General features: G+C 46.6%; 1 protein-coding gene across 1 annotated transcript; it reads right to left on the bottom strand.

Moving 5' to 3' along the window:
* Nucleotides 1-290: 290 nt before the first annotated feature.
* On the bottom strand, nucleotides 291-17,707 carry zeb2a (zinc finger E-box binding homeobox 2a). Its single transcript, XM_056580381.1, has 9 exons — nucleotides 17,675-17,707; nucleotides 14,850-15,270; nucleotides 11,735-11,803; nucleotides 10,488-10,682; nucleotides 9,832-10,046; nucleotides 7,973-8,081; nucleotides 5,593-7,580; nucleotides 5,161-5,260; nucleotides 291-3,097 (listed from the first exon to the last, which is right to left on the bottom strand). The coding sequence occupies exons 1-9, from the start codon at nucleotides 17,705-17,707 to the stop codon at nucleotides 2,499-2,501; spliced, it is 3,729 nt and encodes a 1,242-aa protein (XP_056436356.1). The 3' UTR covers nucleotides 291-2,498.
* Nucleotides 17,708-19,918: the final 2,211 nt, after the last annotated feature.

The raw sequence follows: 19,918 nt of genomic DNA, 5'->3' as shown, positions 1-19,918 counted from the left end.
TCGTGTTTGCCCGCGCGTGCCTGTGCGTGTGTGTTCGTGTGTGTGTGTGTGTGTGTGTGTGTGTGTGTGTGTGTGTGTGTGTGTGTGTGTGTGTGTGTGTGTGTGTGTGTGTGTCTGTGTGTGTGTTATACAAAATATACACTGAGAGTTGGTGTGAGTGGTTCACAGAGTAAACTTTTCACCTGCTTCTATTTGCATTAATTCAGTGAGTTAAATCAACAAGGTCATGGGCAATTCTTATTAGATGCTGTGGTAACAATTCATGGCCAGTTTGGCGGCTGTCTTGTGGTAATTGTATCTCAAGCTGGTGCTTTTTATACTTCAAAGAGTCTTAACTAATTCTATAAAATCTATCATATACTGGCTCCAAGAAATATCCCACATAAAATTAGAATCCACATCAGAAGGTAAAAGTTCAATGCAAACTGTTATACAAGAGCAAAGACTTGTCATAAATGACATCTCGAGTGAGACTTGAGATAATAGGCCTACGGTAGACCTAGTTACAGAGGCATTGCTTTAATTAAACTTTTCCTAATTAAACGAGAGCCTTACAAGCCTGTTAAAATGCGTTGCCTGTAAAAGGTTTTTGTAGGTCTACAGTTGAATTATATTGTTACGTTTTTCCAATCAGAATTAATAAAAAATATGCATATTGGTTCTCACGGTGATATATGTTTTGGAAATACTGATAAGGAATATGATCGATTTAGTCGTTTCATATTCAATTATGTCATGATGAATTCTGTATAATAACACAACAAAATAACCAGCATTTTTTTTATTGGATTTGAATATGAATTGTATTTGTAAAAAAACAACAACCTGGTAACCTGGTAGCCATTGGCTGCAATATGGATAGCCTGTAACATTTGCTTGCTATCCGTCTATATCTGGGAGCTCGTGAATAAAATAGAAGTAGAAGTGGTACAAGAAGAATAACACAGCTTTATTAAAATTTAATTTGGCTACATTTATTTGAGCATGGTCATTTCCAAGAGAAATTAAAAATTCAGTAATACTTCAGACATTTCAGGAATTTCATCATCAACAGTCCCTCTTCACCTCTTCAGTGGGATGAATAAAGTGGATTTATAATTTTTTTTACTCTCAAAAATACAGTGTTTTCACAATATTGTATCAAAAGTTCCCCAAATTTTGAATTTCCAGTAGTTGAAAGGAAATAAAACATAAAAAGAAAAAAATTGAAAAAAATCCAAATACCATAGACGCTCTCTATTCATATTTTGCTCCAATAGTCAATGACAGAATCTTTTTACTAAAATATATCTATTTGTTGAGGAACTATAATACTGTACACTACAGTATGAAATAAATAAAATTAGGAAATATAAAATGAGTCACATAAATAAAATGGTAATCTTAAAATAAAAACAAAACAAAATTTATGTTGGAAAAATCAACAAAAACAAAAAAAGTAATACTGACAAAAGGTCATGGAAAAAATACAGAAAAAAATTGCACAAACATATGTAAACTAACAAACTGCTTGTCTATCTATGCTAATACTGTCATAGGTACTTCAAAAAACAAGGTGAAATATCCATTTAATACTGAAGCCAGAGCAAAGATAACACAGGTCAACTCTGATTTACACTGTACAAGGATGGCACTTGCAGAAACGCACAGGTGAAAAGGTTTGCATATAAGGCTTTCTCTTGAGAAAATAAAACACACAAAAACTCTGTCACACTTCCACAGAGCCTATATTATTTTGTTATTTCTCCCCATCACTATTTTCCTCTCCGGTCCATTTTTTTTAAGACTCACATCAACATATTAAAAATCACACAGGTTTAATGTTCCTTCACATAAAGAAATAGTGAGGCCCAAAATTGTGTGGTTAGTTTGCCTTGCAAAAAGAGGGTAAATCCCAAGGACATCACAGTAAGTGGCAGACAAAATACAACATCGACGGACTGCTACTGAGTCTTCAAGCATGGTATAAATATCCATAGGCTTTTTTCTTTATTTTTTTTTCCAAAAAAGTGTTTTTGTAGTGATTAAGGGGGGCAGAGTGCAATTTCCTGGTTTGGGGTATGAACACAATGAAACACGAAAAGGTTAAGAACATTTTAGCACCACACAGCTTTTAGGCCTTTATAATACTGTACATTAAAAACAGCTTCATCTCATTTAATTATAATGATAATCATTATTACTTCCCTTTTTTTTTGCATATCGTGGATTTTTAAACAATCCCACCCAGCTTGTTATCACGACTCTGATGTTGGCAGTCACCACATTGCATCTCAAATCCATCTTTACAATCTTCCACAACAGAAAAGAAGAAAAAAGCAAGCGCTCTGCTAAGATCAAGCCTGTGCCTTACGTTTCTGACATGGAACAGGTTTCATGTTTGTTGGAAGGATGAGAAAAAGGAAATTAAACAAACCAACATGACAAATATTTGCTGAAACAAATGTTTTCCTCTTGCTTTGTGTTGCCTCCTCGACTGTAAGTAACTCCACTCTGAATCAGTCCGCTTCCTCCTGGTCCGACTTTCCGTCTGTTTTCCCTTCTCTCGAACTCTCATCCATCAAATGTGTCGTATCCTTGCCCTCGCCGTCATCCCGCGTCGAGCCCATCTGCGTACCCAGGCTCCTGCTGTCTCCTTCATCCTCCTCCCCCACCTCCATCCCTCTGAAACTTGCCTCCCGTCTGTCTGTCACCTCCTTGTACGCTTCGGCCACATCCCTCTCCCGGCCTCTCATGCCTCCCTCAGTTCCGTCCCTTAGGATGGTGCCGGCCGCCTCCTCCTGTGGGTCCTCTGGGTCTGAGTATCCCAGGGGCCCCAGGCCCTGCAGGTAGGCCCTCCTCATCAGCAGCTCAGTGGGCTCAAGGCTGCCCTTGTCACGGGCCTCCCTCTCGGCCGCCTCCCGCTCCTCTGCCTCCCGCTTGCAGTAGGAGTAGCGGTGGTTCATGTGCTGCGAGTAGGAGCCCGAGTGGGAGAAGCGCTTGCCACACTTGTCGCACTGGTAGGGCTTCTCGCCCGAGTGCAGTCGCGAGTGCTCAATGAGATGGTGCTTGTGTTTAAAGGCCTTCTTGCAGATCTGGCACTGGTGTGGACGCTTGCCTGCAGAGACACGGGAAACAGGTGGGAGGGAGAGGAGGTGTTACTATGGTGACTTAGAGTTATCTTGAACAGAGACAAAATACAGACAGCTTGCAGTGAGTTATTCCAAAACGTGCAACTGTTGGAATTATTCATTCAATTATCAACCTATGTAAATAGTGCGTTAATATAACACACTACAGATGTCCACCATCATCAAACAATAGCGAAAAGATTTCATACATAGAAAGATGTGTGGCTTTAGAAAAGAAAGCATCAACACAGTGAAGCACACATTTTTCACACAATTATAGGTGAACATAGCATGCAAAGAAAAGTCCCTCCTAAGGCCTCGGTTTGCTGTCTCATGAAAACGCTGCGGCTAATTTCAGCTCCTGCTTAGGTGGAAGGTGCTGGGCTATAAGAGGACTCATTACTTTATGCGCTGGTCGTCTGCGACCGTGGCGGGTTAAGCCAGAGAGATCAAATGCCTAGAGCATCGAGGCAAGGTGAAACCCAAGCAGTCTGGCTCTCCCTGATGGAGTGTTTTCATGACATCATGGCCCAGATTAAAACTGACCAGGATTAGAACATCTTGCGCATGATAGTATGACGGGTATATTTGTGGAAGGAACTTCACACCCGTAAACCTCCCCCGTCTTCCTTGTGTGCGCTCACACCAAACCATGGAGGAACAGACACACACACACACACACACACACAAACACACACAGACACACGCACCTTCACGTGCACTGTCACACATAGAGAGAGCCTTCTGGATTTACTACGAATCTCTATCACCGGATATTTGTCCCATCTGACTTGTATCTAACAGGTTGGGGCTTTTCTTTTGCCAAGCTAATAGGCCCATACACTGACACTCTTCCAAAGCGCACTTCCCACGCACACATGCACAAACGCCTTCTGAACCTGTGAACGGCAGTAGTCATACACACATTCAGACAACCAAGCACCAGGATGTGCATACACACAAGCATGCATCGCCATACAGGCACACAAACACACACACACACGCAAATCTTAGCTACAAATAGCTTCGAAATGCATGTAACATCTTCCATAGTTGGCATACCTAAAGTTCCCCCTCCCCCCTTCCCGATACACACACACACACACACACACACACACACACACACACACACACACACACACACACACACACACACACACACACACACACACACACACACACACACACACACACACATACACACACACTAACACCGTAAGACCAAAATAGACGAGACGGAAGATTCCTTGTCAAGCTTCCCTACACTGACTGACAGGATGGATATGAGCGGGGGGTGATGAAACTCAGTGAAAGAGAGCTAGAAGAGGTTATATATTTTTATATTTATATTTCAAATTCAGATATGGCATGGCAATATCATGCTTTCTCTTCCAAAATCCTGAGCATAAGGTTTGCAGTGTTTTTGCCACAGCGTTTGCATCATGGACGGCTTTGACTTTATAAAGAGGTATTTTTAACCTCTTATCTATTCACAGTACAACCAAAAAGCACACAGCCAGACAAGCAGGCACATGCATTCCTTCTTCCACCTTTCTCTCTATCCTTCTCTCTATCTGCATATATCTCCATCCCTCGCTATTCCTCTCCTATAAGTCCCTCCGTCAGTATGACTGGAGTGCCTCCGGAGGAGTTTATTTCTGGGGCATTGTATGTTTATGTAACCCTGAGCGTATTAGCACAACCCTACCCCCTGTTGAAAAGGAACGAACATGTTAAAGATCAGGGGTAGGAAAACACAGAACATAAGAGTAGTAAATAAGGAAAACATAATCAAGTATCAAAGCTAGAAGAAGGGAGAGAAGGGGGAGCTACGTTACAAATCAAAGGAAAAAAAGGAAATCAGGAAACATAACATTTTTTTGGTGCAGAGACAGAAAATATGCTGCGTGAGGGTACAAAGCATAGGCGAGGGGGTAGGGGTAAAAAAAAGAAGTGTCCAAATGTTATATACCTGTGTGCTCATATTTGTGTCTTAGGAGGGAACTTGTCTTCTGGAATGTTTTGTCGCACAAGTCACACGCGTACATACCACTTTCAGTCTTCTTCATCTTCTTCCTGGACAGGAGCGATTCGTCTGTCAGGTCCTCTAGGCCTGACAGATAGTCGGCGGTGCTGTCCATTAGCTCCCCCTGTGAGCGATAAGCAGATTTGGTTTTGGTGGTTTGTTTTCCTGTTATTGTTTTCCATGCTTTAGTTAATCTGCACCTGCTACCTCGACATAAAGAGACACCTTCTGCTCTGTTTCTATGATCCCAAGTCTGGACAGGGGCTTATCAAACCCAACCTGGGTAAGACCCTTTCAGCCAAAATACACTTAAAATAGGAGACATATGGGGGGCAGTCTAAATGCCAAGGTGCCTGAGGATTGGATGAATTGATTAAGCAATGTTTACCTCAATCCTGTTAACTAATTAATGTATGACATGTAAGGAAATGTTCAAAGACAATGATATTTGCTTACCTGGAGACCTGGTTTCCGTTGGTACTTTCTCCTCTGTTGCATTTCTGCAAATGAAGCTGCCCCAGTAGCATAAGTGTAGGCCATGTGGGGCAGGAAGCTCATATGGTCCAGCCCAGGGTAGTGCCTGAGGCCTGGGATGCTGGCCTGGGCCTGGGACATGAAGGATGGTGGAGGGAAGGCGCCATGAGGTGGCAGGGACGTATAGATGTGGCCTCCAGTAAATGGATTTATACCAAAAATGGGACTGGTGCTCTTCTCGAGCTGATGGCCAGCGTTCCCTCCAGTGTTGTGGTCAGAGCCAAGAAACTCCTTCTTGATGTGGGCCAAATCCATAGGCCCGGTCCCTTGTTCTTTGACATGAGCATCGCCGTTGCGCTCAATCATGTAACCATTGGGCCTGGGACGCTTTTCTCCCGTGGAGATCCTCTTGTTGTAGTTGGTCATGTGTTTTGGCAGGGACAGATCCAAGGGAGCGTCACCGTGGTTGTCCTCAGAAGCTAGGCTGTTTGGAGTGTAAGAGCTGCTCTGAGAGTTTTTGGAAGAAGTTGAGGAGAGATTGAGCGGGGATGGAGTGCTGCTCCTCAAGTGATCCATGGGGTCTAGTGGTTTTTCCCCTGCATGTCTGTTAGCTGTAAACTGGTTAGCCTTTGAAAGTCTGTGCAAGGCATCGCCATTGTTGGAACCCCCATGTAAATCTGCAGAGTGTGCCATCGCCTGTTGTACCAAGGACATGGGTGACCTGTTCAGGTAGTGGTTGGCCTCGGTGCCACTGCGGTCAGGTGGAGGGGACCTTTTCCTCTGATTGTGGTTGTTTTGGTTCTTCCACTGGGCAAACCACTCTTTGACAAATTCTTGAGGGAGGCCCACAGCGATGGAAATCTTCAAAAGTTCCTCTGAGTTGGGCTCAGTGTTCATAGCAAAGTAGGCCTTGAGCACTGATACGTGGTCCTTAAAAGGGTTGATGGGGCTGGTGGCTCCCCTCTCTGAGAGAGTGCTTGAGAGCAAGACAGCCTGCTGCTCGGATGCCATTGAGCCCCTGCGGTTGCTGGGTCCATTTTCCACTGGCTGCAGCACTGCTTTGATCTCCTCATTCATCTTGCACAGGTAGCGCTCATGTTGGTGCAGTGGTATGGGTCCAGGGAATGCCTCCTTGCAGAACTGACAGGAGAATGGCAGGAACTGGGGCTGGCTGTCATGGGACTTCTCTTCTCCGCCGAAGTCCATGGAGTGGTTTGGCTTTTCCTTTTTGATGTCCATCTGCCTTTTGGAGTCATCAATAAGGCTCTTGGCTTCATTGACTTTTTCCAGGGTGTAGTCTATGATACTCTTGGTGGGGCTGTTCTGGCCAACCACTGGGAAGCCGGCTCTTGCGGAGAGGGCAAGCTTGTGCTCCTCCATCTGGGCTCCCAACTCCTTCATGTAGGCCCTGAGCTTGGTGATCTCCTCTGGGTTCCCATCCATTTTCTGCCTGCACACTGTGTTGTCCACGATCTGGAGGACCTTCTGAACCTCACTCAGGTTATTCCCAAGAGAACCGGGGTAGCCAAGCAGGGGGAGGTCCAGTCCCATACCCCCCAGGTGCTGCAGGGGGCTCTGGGATGAGCTGTGGATTCCCAGGGGGCTTCCTCCTCCATGGCCATTTCCATTTATGTACGCCCCTGGGCCCCCAAAGCCATGTTGAGAAGCAATCAATAGCCGATAGTCATTGAAGTCCATTGGCTCTGCTTTGATGTCAAGCTGACCCTGCTGGTCTTGTGGGCCTAGGGGGCGGCCATTCTCTAGTTTGTGGCGGAGCTGGGCCAGGGCTGGACTGCCAGGGGAAGATGTGGTGGAGTTGGGTGAGGAGCCAGGCTTGGCACTGTTTCCATTGCGTACTCTTCCATTGATTGCAATCAGGCCAATGCATTTCTTGCTGCTGATGTGAGAGCTATATGACCCAGAGTGGGAGAACCGCTTCTTACAGTTGGAGCACTCATATGGTTTCTCACCTGAAAAATAAGAACATTTATGTTAATATGCTATATTTCGGTTAATTGTATATGCAATTTTCTTATATTTTGTATTACGATTGGTTGCTCAGCGTGTATTATGTGAGCGAAGGTTAATTTTTTTAATGCAAATGTGTATTTAGAATGAATTTTCATTTCAGCCCCCTCAGAATGCATTGCTATGGTTTCATCCATATGGCGGAATTACTCAGTTATGAAACAGGTCTTTTCAGCTATAATCAACTGGCATGAGTAATTCAACAGACACAAGCGAGATAAAGAAAGAGAAAACCTTATCCATGTCTATCTTTGTAGCATGAAACCCCCATTATCTAGAATCTTAAAAATAATTATGTAATCATGGACTGTACCCAATTCCAGGGAGTACCTACCACTGTGAATACGAAGATGTTCCTTGAGGTGATGCTTGTATTTGAAAGCCTTTCCACACTCGGTGCATTTGAATTTGCGGTTGCCAGCCCCCTCGTTCATCAGCTGTGGCTGTGGAGATGAAACACATTTAAATAAGTAGGGGTTGCTTAACAGAAGGTGAGGAAAACATTTAAGTGGTGGCAATAAACATTTTGTTATCAATGGTTTTCATCTTGCATAAAAGTTAAGAGACATTTACATAATCCCTGTATATAAAGTCTTTGATTATACATTTGAAAAATCGATAACAGGCAAAGAAACTCATTTCTGTATAATTTAAATAGCGTGGGTTGACCCTGTTCAAAGGTAAAAGTTTAGTGTAGGCCTATTCTTCATTTGAAATCCAAACAGGCAGAGAAAAACAAACAGCAAACATTGCAATGGGAGATGCAGTCCCCAGAGCCTGTGCGTAAAGTTTATTCAAAAAGGGTTATATCATGAATCTGTTTTTCTGCTGGATATATCAGTGATCCCTATTTGAGCTGAAACGGTTTGAGTTGCAACAATTTTTTTGAGTTGAGATGAGAATTATTTAAACAAAGAAGATATATGTATCTCAGCATGTAAAAGAATATCCAGGTTCTCTTGTGTTCACCAGGATGGGCACATGACCCATCATTAGGCTTTGTTTAACTATTTAACTAAGAGGAAGTACACAAATAAACAGGCACTTTAAGTCATTTGGGGATTATGATACTCCAGATCACTGGGGAAATGGCCATCTGCTCCTGTTTAAGGCAGTCAGAGGGAAGAGGAGGGCGGTGGGGGGGGGGGGGGGGGGTCAGGTGAAGGGAGGCAGCGGGTTAGAGGCGAGTCACTGCTTCTGTTACGGTGAGCTCAGGCAAATTTGAGGTCCGAAGCTGACAGGCTTAACTCCGGAAATCTCATTATAATCACAGTATAATTGGAAAATTGAATGATTCAATGCTTATTTACATGGTCTAATATGAGTTTTGGATCACAGGAGCGGTTAGAAAATACTAATAAAGCTTCCCATGCTGCAACATTAAACCATGTGCTGTTATTTTATTATTAACTTTACTTCCCGTCACAGTGACGGTCTGTGAAAAAAAACGCCATACAAGGCTTTGCCTTTGTGGACAAATAATAAACACTTAGAATAATAGGAAGAGGCCTATCTGGAACTATCTTTATTAGCACTAATTTCTAATCAAATCTGTTCCAGTTCCAGTTCCAGCAACAGCTGATGTACAAAGTCAGATGGCCCGGGGAAGTCAATATGGTTGCACATCCCACGCACGGCTCACTGTAGGCGGAAGCTTAGGGGGAGCACAGCAAAAATGCAGCTGCTAACTAGCAGTGCGAGGTCTGATGATTTTACAACTAAAGGGAAAAACAACCTAACACAAAAACACGATAGAAAACAGGGGGATTTAGTGGGCAGGGAGCTATAGATGCTTTCTCCATAGATGTACTATGGATTTAATAAAAGTGCACTGGCTGTCCAAAGAATGCTTTTTAGTGCTTATTTATAGCATATTTATAGACTGAGTATAGACTGAATAAAGGGAAGTGCAGGGTAAGCATTGACTATTTAAACCATACTGTATGTGCCATGGTACTGAAACGTTTATTTATTTAAATATATTCTCTGTTTCACAATGTATCATTTGTTCACACACCCTCTGATTTAATCTTGATTCTACTTATTGATTTTCTTATTTGATTAGAATAAAGAAATGCCCAAATGAATAATCATAGCCCGGCAGAAAAACATAAACGTCAACGACGACAGATATTACCAGGGACTCCAAATACAACACCAACAACAACAGCCACAGACAGAGGGAGGGTGTACCTGATCTCGGCTGGGCTTGTGTGTGGCCATGTGGCGCTCCAGCTGTGCGCGGTGCGTGAAGGTGTCGGAGCACAGCGGGCATGGGACGCTCTCCTCGTTCTTCTCGTGGCGGTACTTGATGTGCTCCTTCAGGGACGTCAGCCGCTTGTAGCCCCGGTCGCAGTACGGGCAGGTCAGGAGCTGGGCGAAGTCGTCCGCCGTGCCGCCGGGCAGGTCTGAATGACAGAAGCGGGGGGACGGGGTCAGGTCAGTTGGTGGGAGGTCAGCTAATGGACCCCTCGCACGGGTGTGAGCAGAGGAAATGGCCGTGTGTTGATTGGCAGATGTTGAGGTCGTGAGGGTCGCGGGGCTGCCGTGCTCCCTAGCCAAGGGTTCGACTCGTTCGTCCCAGAGAGACCTCACTTGTTTTTAATTATAGGGTGATGGATGTTCATTGTAAATGTAGTGCTTCAAGAATGAAAATAAAATAAGCCTGAATACAACCTGAACGAGGCAAAACATGGAATAGAATATATAGGGAACTGAGAATGCAAAAAAAACGTTCTATATCTTAGTCATGCTGACATGCTAATTATTATCCTTCCCAACAGCCAGAACAACATCCTTCATAATACCGCCATTCTCCACATAGCGCAACCTCCAGGGCTCATACGCACCATTTTCGTTTTCATCTTGACCGATAGCCTCCGGCGTTCCCAGCCGGGTCACTTCCTCCGGGGCTTCTGGGTAGATGATGGCGGTGTCGCCGCGCTGCAGGTACTCTGCGATGCTAGCTGGGTGTTCATCGCTGTCCTCCATTTTGCGCTTCAGGAAGTAGTCATTGAGCTCGGAGACACCTTCAAGTCCCTTGCCTGTATGGAGGGGAAAACCAGTAGAGTTATTAATTTTGTTGGATGACGTTGGTCTGAACGATGCTAGGCAAGAGGGGGGGAGGCAGTCTTGTTTAACCAAGCTTCAGAGAAAAGACCATTAGGAAACTACTTAGAGGGGGAGTATACGTTTAAGTTTCCGTTAATGATGTTGTATAATGGTTTCTACGAAGAAAAAGAAGGTAATAGATAATAGATAATTCCGCCATTACGCGATGTGCACTGTTAAGTGTGGCATCTTGGCTGGCGAGAAAAGCGTTTTTGCAATAAATATCACTTTGCATTTCACTTAGGTAGTTCTAGTGTAGATGGTAATTTGGTTAAGGCACAATGAGATCCTCTGAGTTAGCTAATCTTATTTCAAATATGCCTTGACCCAATTTAAACATGAAGATGCAATTAGCATAAATGGAAAACAACTAAACTTCTTATACCATGCATTGACTATATTGATTCGAGTCTGCTCAATATATCTGAAGCCCAATGATTTACATGTGAACATTTAAGACAATTAAGTAATTAAATATATTAGGCAATAAAAGCTTGGACTTTTAATATTTCACCATTGTCTCTATGCTTCCCACAGCGTAGCGTCTCAGTGGTAAAGACATGTCTTTGTTGCTTGGATACTTAATTTTTTGCCATTATCAGTCCCTTAAGGCAGAACAGGACAGTCTCTTTATAACCAATTTGGAAGGACATCAACCAAACAAATACGATTTAAGTCAATACTCAATTTAACAGCAAACGTTATTTGCAAACTAGACTCTAACTCAACGATGTAATGATGTTATTTATCAGACGCATCCAAAGTGGTGTATCTCTCGTGCCTTCTCACAAACAGTAGAGTGATCGGGGGTTTCCTTATTAGGGAAATCACCTCAACAGCATGTCATGTAACAGTTAGTGGCTAGCCAAATGTATGTCATGGGGCTACGGGTGACTTAATGGTGGCGTAGCGTGAGTGTGTGGGTGGATAGTGGGGAGGGGCGGTTGGTTCTTTCATCATACAATGGCGGTAGGGCCGGACTCACCTGTACCATTTCCAACAGCATGAAGAGAGCCTTTGGGCCCCAGTGGGTGATACTCATCCTGCCTTTCATCTGTGAAGGAGAGGAGGAGAGGCGTTGAGAATGGGGGAAAGCCCTTGACTGTGCCTAACGCCGTTTTCAATAAATTAGAGTATGACCGCGCCGCAGCACTCAGGGCTAAGTCAATTGGAATGCTCTGTGGCTGCGGAGACCTGACAAGCTAACAAGCTCCTCTTTGCATTCACCACGGCTCATAATGTGAAGGTATTTTCCACATAATGAGGGGAGGCCAGCCCAATGGTCCATTTGTGTGCGTGTGTGTGTGTGTGTGGGGGGGGGGGGGGGGGGTTCATATAGTGTGCCTATTGTGCTCCTTCCTCCTGGGCTTTTGCATGTGACTCCTCAACAGGAGTCACAAGTATCATAAGCTTTGCCTTCAAAGGGAGGGATATGTAACCCCCACCTAAACCTCATTTTTTTTTACCTCCACCTTCAAAAAGAAGAGGCGGATTTGGGGGTGGGGGGCTAGTGGTTGGGTGAGTTGGGGGGGGGGCTGGGGGGGGGGGGGGGGGGGGGGCTCTCTTGTTTCTCCTCCTTGTTCCCTTTCAAAACATCCTTCCCCATATGAAAAGAAGGGTGTCAAACAGGAAGTACCTATGAATGCATTTATTTGTTTATTCATTGACTCTTAATAGCCCTTAGTTGAGTCACAGAAGATGTCACCCCCAATGTGTAGGAGTACGGACCTCTAAGAAAGCCTTTCATTTCCATTTAAATGAAATTCCTTAATAAGCAGCAAAGGCCAACAGGAACATGACGTTGCGTAATTTGATTCAACAGATCAATTGTTTCAGACCCAAAGCATACATGAATACACATACACAATAATAACCCATACATACAGTGCATTTAGTCAGTGATTATTGAAAGCCTTTCCCTGCTTATTGGCTGAATAGCCCTGATCTGAAGTTGAGCCAATACATCTGCCTCTAGCTTGTGAGAGACAGTACCAAGACAGAACCGAGAGCCCTTTTTCCCGCTACAGATAAAGAAGACAGTGGGAGGAGGCTGGTTGCCAGACCCTTTTTTTCTTTCTTTTTTTTTTACAATTAGTGCCATTCTCCAGCACGGGGCTCCTTTGTGGGCTGATGTCTCCGAGCGAGGAAGGAGAGAGAGGACAAAGGCATGTGAGTCCCACCCCGTGCCACTGTCGTAGAATCTACACACTGTACTCAAGTGTCATTCTATTTTCAGCCTCCCCACCCCATCCCCACCTTCTTCACGGCAACTCTCACACACACACACACACACTTTGTATCAGTGTGTGTGTTGGGGACATAAAATGGAGGCTCTTTGTATTTGCTGTCCCAGACCACTTTTCTTTTTTTCTCTTTTTTTTTTTCCTCGAGAGACAAGATGGAGGAGTCGAGATTATGATGAGCGTTTCATTTCTGTTTGTGGTTCCCCTGTTTCCACGTCCTGTACGTCGACGGCCACAGAAACACTTCTGCTTTTTACTTCACCTTTTCAACACCTTAAAGTAACTACCTCGGTCGTTAAAAACTAAAAATATGAAAAATGACCTGAGTTTATGCACAGTTTCAATCACCAAGATACTAGACTACTTCCCTAATCTCCATTAAAAAAAAACGTCTCTCAGGCAAATAACAGTTTCTTTAACTGTGAAAAGTTGCAGCCTGGTCAATGAGGGATAACATCTTTTCCACTATTGCTAACGATGGGAATAATGACCCTATAGGTTCAACACTCCAATAGTTCAAATCACATTAAAAACCCTCCAATTAAATTGCAAGTTTAACAAACTAACTGAAGCAGATGTGCTAAACGGGCATTGGTTTCTTTAACCGCTCTCCAGTGATCTCGACAATGATACGGCCGCTGCACTCCCGGTGCATTAACGCTCCTTTTCATTTACATTTCAGCTTCGGACTCGCTTGGTTGTTTTTTTGCGGGAAAACTGGGCTCAGTATTTCCCGAGCTCGGCCGTGTTCAGGGCTAGCACTCAGCAACCCGGCGAGGTCATTAGCGGAGACGGATTGGCAGCGTCAGTCGCCAATTTTTTCTATTTTCTATTTTTTTTTTTCAAAGCGAGTGTCTCGCATGAGTTCTCGCCACACTCGGTATCTGTCAAGCAGCCCTAGAAGGGTGGGCCTATTATGCATGTAAATGACCATCATAAAGCTCCAAATTTCATTTAGGGGCTGTTAATGAGTCCTGCGTAGGGCCCTGCTCTGCTCCCGCTCCCTTAACGATCCCGTTTGGCTCCTAATTAAAAGTATTTGTCATCGGGGCACTGGTGACACTGGATGTCCTGCCACAGTGTGTGAGGGGGGGGGGGGTCTCTGAGTCAGGGGACTCACAGGTTTCTGGTTCCATCATTGATAAGATCGTCTTAAAAAAAGGGATGTCATGGTCTTATTTCTGTTCATGTTTATATTACATATCGCTGACGGCCTGCGGCAGTTCAGTTGAGCTGATGTTGGAAAACAAACCTGTTAAGTTCTGTCACTTAAAATAGCTACATACAAAGAAGAAGATAGACATCTCCGCTGTGGCTACAGACAACAACAGCACCCATCTTGTTTCGTTCCCAGAACTAGCGCAATAATACTACCGTTACCGTATAAGATGAGGAACGATCACTTCGAAGAACCCCAGAAGTGCAAGAGTGTGAGAAACGTGGTTGTGAATTATTAGACTGTGGGAAGTAGGGTGTGGGTTCAGCTGTAATTATGACGTTGACTCGAGAGTGAGATGTGCCGATTCTGGTCCTACGGGACATTTATCTAAGACATTAAGTTACATTAAGAAAAACTCCTGCTAATCCTTCCACTGCCTGAGTAACAGGATGAGGTCGGTTAAGCACAGGGGCCCTGTTTTCTTTGTCTGTGCTAACTCGAGATAGCTTTAAATGAGACCTGCGTCATTAAAATGACACCGGCAGAATCAACAGCAATTTCTCTGGGTCAAAGAGAAATGCGTTACCAAGATAAACACGTGAATGAGGAGGTTACATATTTCTCCAGTGAAACCATTTCAGAGCCACCTCCCGGCCGCCCCTCACGGCCCCCAGACGACACCCCAAGCCCCGACTCACCGGTGCCGTTGAGGTGCCCATGCATGTCCTCTCCCATGGCCCAGGGGTGGTGGCTCTGCCGTCCGTCCCTCCGGCCCTCGGCCCCCTCGGGGCCCTCTTGGCCCCGGTAGGAGAGCAGGGCGTGGCCCACCCGCGGCGAGGCCTCCATAGCGGGGACGCCAGCCACTGGGCTGCTGCCGCCCGCCACCTCCTCCTCCTCCTCCTCTTCCTCCTCTCCCATTGCACCGCCACCGCCTCCTCCGTCTCCTCCTCCTCCTCCGTCTCCTCCTCCTCCTCCTCCTCCGTCTCCTCCTCCTCCGTTAGCCAGGCGGTTCTCCTCGGAGGCCAACACCAACCTATCCTCCTCGTCGGTCTCCGAGCCCGTCTCCACCACATTCTCATAGTTCAGCACTGCAACGCACAAACATAAACACCAGACACACTGTTAGCTTTCAAGAACAACATCCGGCTCAAAAAGTAGAGGTGGAGGAGGAGACCCAAACCACATTCCTTATAGTTGAGTGGTTGGGAAGCATATTTTTTTTTCGGCCCAGACACCCAAGGGACCGGGCCGAAATGGAAGGCTTGTAAATATTACATCTCTGCGCTGGGATAACATAAACCTGATTTAGACCCAGACGGAGTCCAGGGGCACGCGCAACAAGCCGTGAAATTCCCCCTGCTTTGGTGTGTGCTGCCAGAACACTCTGATAAAGGTGCATGAGAAAAGTATAGGACCGTGTATGAAGGAAGAGAGCGAGAGGGGGGGGGAAGAGAGAGAATGTGTGTGTGTGTGTGAGAGAGTGAGAGAGAGAGAGAGAGTGAGAGAGAGAGATAGGGGAAAAGGAGAGAGTGGGGTTGGGGGAATAACAAGAAAAAAAAGAAAGAAAAGAGGAGAAAAGGCAGCCATGACATCATGGGAACTAGACGCAGGAAAGAGGGCCCCGAGGTTGGTGATAAAAAGAGTAACATTTTCAGGTTCATTTTGAGCGCTGCGTATACCTAATAAAGCAATATTTCGACAAGCTCCCATGCGCCTTATCTGAGGACCAAACTGCCCGTGCTCCGAGATGCTGGGAAGGGGTTGCGGCGATGCATTTTTCTCGCTCAGTGTTTGCTTTGCCGGGATAATCATTTTCTCTTTTTCGCTTTAAAGTGTTTCTATTTTCATTTCGAGCTGCAAACCTTTACATTCTAAACGTCATGCCATTCCTTCACAGGTTCCCAGGGAAAGTAATACAAAACACAGTTCTCTCCCACTCTTTCACTCGCTCGCTCGCTCTCTCTTTCTTTCTCTTTATCGCTCTATCTTTATAACCCCCCCCCCCCCCCCCCCCATCCTTTCCCCTCTGGCTGCATGGAGATTAGGCTGTGCATATCTGTTCATAATATGATCTTTGTCCGACTGTATGGTTCGGCACTTGCCTCGCGGACAACTGGGCACAACAGGTGCGAATTGAAAAAAAGTGTGTGGGGGTGTGGGGGTGTGGGGGGAAGACCCACGGTGGGTCGGAGGGGGGGGGGGCCGAAATCTGCTGACCTGGGCTGAATACCAAGAGGGGCGAGGGGGTGGGCTGTAGGGTTTTTTGTGGGGGTGGTAGGGAGGGCGTGGGACAAAACCCCTCTTTAATAAGAGGTGTGACCGCAAGGATTTAGGGGGAGTTCAGACAGGGTAATGCCCTCTTGGATCAAAAAAAAAAAAAGAAAGAAAGAAAGAGAGAGAGAAAGAGAATGCAAGGGGGGAAATAGAGGCAGGGAAAGAAAGAGCTGAAAAGTGAGACGTGAATGCACGTTGTGTGGTCTAGGTATAGGTCGGGTATAATGTGAGCTCATTTCGACGTCTTAACCCCCACAGCTCTCGCAGTCTGGCCTATTTAGCTCCCAACCCCGGGCCGCCTAACAATGGTAGCTCGGCCCTTTTTTTGGCTCAAAGAATTTCTGACCCGGCTCCCCAACTCAGGGAGGGCTGGAAAGCCTTTCGGGGTGAACGGATGTGTTGAAGGTATCTGCCAGCACGCATAATATACAAAGATCTACGTCTATACATACCTAGATGTGCATATCTAAAATAGATATATCTATCTACATATATTTGCCCAAAAATTCCCAAATCAGTTCACATAGCAACTACAAACTCTACACAGAGTCACACCACTGGAAAATAAGGTCAACAATAAGCCAACGGGGAAAACGCAGCGCCGGGAATCGAGGCAGGAAATTGTCTCGAGACACAACTTGTCGGATAAAAATAAAAAGAGGAACAATAATTAAAAAGTGTGAAGGGGTGTTGGTTGGCTGGTTTGTTTGTTTGTGTATTTCGGTGCGTCTGAAAGTAACTCTGACTCCACACTGATAGTCCTGCGGTGTGTGTGTGTGGGTTTTGTATCGGAGCTGCGGTGGGCGAGAAGGGGAGGACAGAGAAAAGGCAGTGACCTCCCAGACAAAAGCGATTCATCGCCGTGTTTGTCTCCCGGGTCACATGACTCCACCAGTGTGGCAGATGTCACTGGGGGCATAGCAGCAGGCCTGGGATTGGTGGGAAAACAAGGGGGCCGATCACTAACGCACACACACCCACACACACACACACACACATACACGAGCACACACACACCGACACCGACACACACACACACACACATGCACACACCACCTGTGCGGATGTTGTTTTTCGTCGTCTACTTTTACACAAAAGGAAGGGTGGGGGTGGGCGGGGCAGGAGGGGGGTGAATCAGGAGATTTGAAGAAATAAAAGAAAAATCATAACACAGAAATACTTTCTAGGGGGGGCACTATTGAGCGGCAGAGCTTTGTTCCCGCCCTTGACACATTTGATGGAGCGCTACCGCTCGGCTGCCCGTCCTCCGCCGCACCTCCATTGTGTGGCGGGGAGCACCGCCGTTCCGACCTGCTAATCTCCCCGCGCGCCATTGTCTCAGCCCGTCACCTCTCCGACGATCCTCCCTTTGTGCTCTTTCTCATCGCCACGGCGACAAAGAGCAGCGACAACAGCAGCAGCAAACCCACTCCTTCCTCCCTCCCTCCCTCCCTCCCTCCCTCCCTCCCTCCCTCCCACAGTCCCTCCCTCGCTCCGTTCCTACTTCTCTCCCTCCCTCTCAACTCTCTCTCTCTCTCTCTCTCTCTGTCTCCACGTCTCTCTCCTGTCTTGTCACCTCCATACACCCCTCTACGCTCCTTTCTCTCCCTCTCTCTCCCTCCCTGTCTCTCACTCTCTCTCTCTCTCCCTCCCTCTCCCTCTCTGTCTCTGTACTTAGGGAGCTCCACAAAGCAACATCAATCTTGGCACTCCCTGGGCTATGCTCAACATTTCGTCATCTCCCTGCTTTATTTTTGATTTTTTTTTACCCACCCCTCCCTCCCTCCATCCCTCCCTCCCACTTGGACACCGCAGAGAGAGGGAGAATGCCCGCTTTTATTCCAAAATCACAAACGCCTACAGCTGTTTCGAGGGAGAGGGGAGGGAAGGTGGGGAGGTGGGTGGTAGAGGTTGGGGGGGGGGCTGACTTTATGCCTTTTAGCCCCGGACGCTTCTGGGTTTCCGGGCAGGTGGCCGCGAGAAGGTATGGTTACATCGATCAGCGTGAACACTGGGCTATGTGTTTGCGTTTGTGTTTGTGTGTCTGTGTGTGTGTGCGTGTGTGTGTGTGTGTGTGTGTGTGTGTGTGTGTGTGTGTGTGTGTGTGTGTGTGTGTGTGTGTATGTGTGTTTGTGTGTCAAGCGCAGAGCTCTTGGTGCAGGTGCTGGAACCCAGGGGAGAGGAAAACCTTCTTCATTGACGGCACCTCCGGAGTCACCCCCGCATCCCCCCATCTGCTTTACACACTCTCTCTCCCTCTCTCTCTCTCTCTCTCTCTCTCTCGTCTCTCTCTCTCTCTCTCTCCTCTCTCTCTCTCTCTCTCCCCCCCCCTCTCTCTCTCTCTCTCTCTCTCTCTCTCTCTCTCTCTCTCTCCGTCTATCCCTCCCTACCTCCCTCCCTCTCTCTCTTTTCTCCTGCTCTCTTCTATCTCACACGTTTCCTCTTTCTCCCGTGCTCCTCTCAAGCAGATAAAGACGAGGTTGAACACGAGAGGGGCGGTCGACGACGACCGAGACAAAATCGAGAATGACTATCACACTATTCTGTACAACCGCGCGCTGAAGCGCATCCACGGATGCCAATCCAGTCAGAGATGACTAGCAGCAAGCGGAAGGCGAACAAGGAAACGACGATCAAAAAACCTCAACAAATTCCCTTTCAAGACCGCTTAACCAGCAACAACAACAACAACCACCAAGCTATACTCTCACCATTTCCACGGGGCAGGACATAGTATACAGTTGTTTGACCTTTTAGCTACAGGAAAGAGAAGGTGGGGGTCAGGGGGGGGGGGGGGGGATTTCTAACCTTTGATCGATTGCGCCCCTGAGGCGAGGGGAAATGCCTGGCAAACAGGTGCATACCATACCTGACACGTATCATATGCATGTCCAAATTAGGCAGAAACAGCCGTCGCCGGGAATGCGGACCCTTCCAAAACGGCACGTCCTCCTTTAGGCTCCTCCGTACTGCCTCTCCGTCTGTTTATCTCTCTGTCTGTCTCTCCATCCGTCTGTCTGTCTGTCTGTCTGTCTGTCTGTCTGTCTGTCTGTCTGTCTGTCTGTCTGTCTGTCTGTCTGTCTGTCTGTCTGTCTGTCTGTCTGTCTGTCTGTCTGTCTGTCTGTCTGTCTGTCTGTCTGTCTGTCTGTCTGTCTGTCTGTCTACAGAGGCCCCCCTTCCGACCCTGCCCCCTCACCCCCATCTGCCTGCCGCTTCAGCAGACCCTCCCCCCTCCACCACACACACACACACACACACACACACACACACACACACACACACACACACACACACACACACACACACACACACACACACACACACACACACACACACACACACCCCGAGAGCTGCGTCCACCCTTAGAGAGGGAAAAAAAAACATTCCAGAGTCCAAAACAGAGAAAGCAACACAGGCTGGGTTTCACCCCTCCCTGGGTGTGCCATCACAGGGATGGGTGGTGGGGGCATTCAGGGGGTGGGGGGTCAGAGGA

Source organism: Gadus chalcogrammus, chromosome 20 (genome assembly GCF_026213295.1).
Source record: "Gadus chalcogrammus isolate NIFS_2021 chromosome 20, NIFS_Gcha_1.0, whole genome shotgun sequence".
Lineage (NCBI taxonomy): Eukaryota > Metazoa > Chordata > Actinopteri > Gadiformes > Gadidae > Gadus > Gadus chalcogrammus.
This window is presented reverse-complemented; position numbering and strand designations above follow the sequence as displayed.

Excerpts from the sequence above, each read along its gene's own strand:
- zeb2a (XM_056580381.1), bottom strand. The coding sequence starts at position 17,707 with ATGGAGGTGCGGCGGAGGACGGGCAGCCGAGCG. Across the intron at positions 8,082-9,831 it reads ACAAGCCCAGCCGAGATCAG|CCACAGCTGATGAACGAGGG; the intron begins GTACACCCTCCC and ends TCATCTCCACAG. Across the intron at positions 3,098-5,160 it reads GATGAAGAAGACTGAAAGTG|GCAAGCGTCCACACCAGTGC; the intron begins GTATGTACGCGT and ends GTGTCTCTGCAG.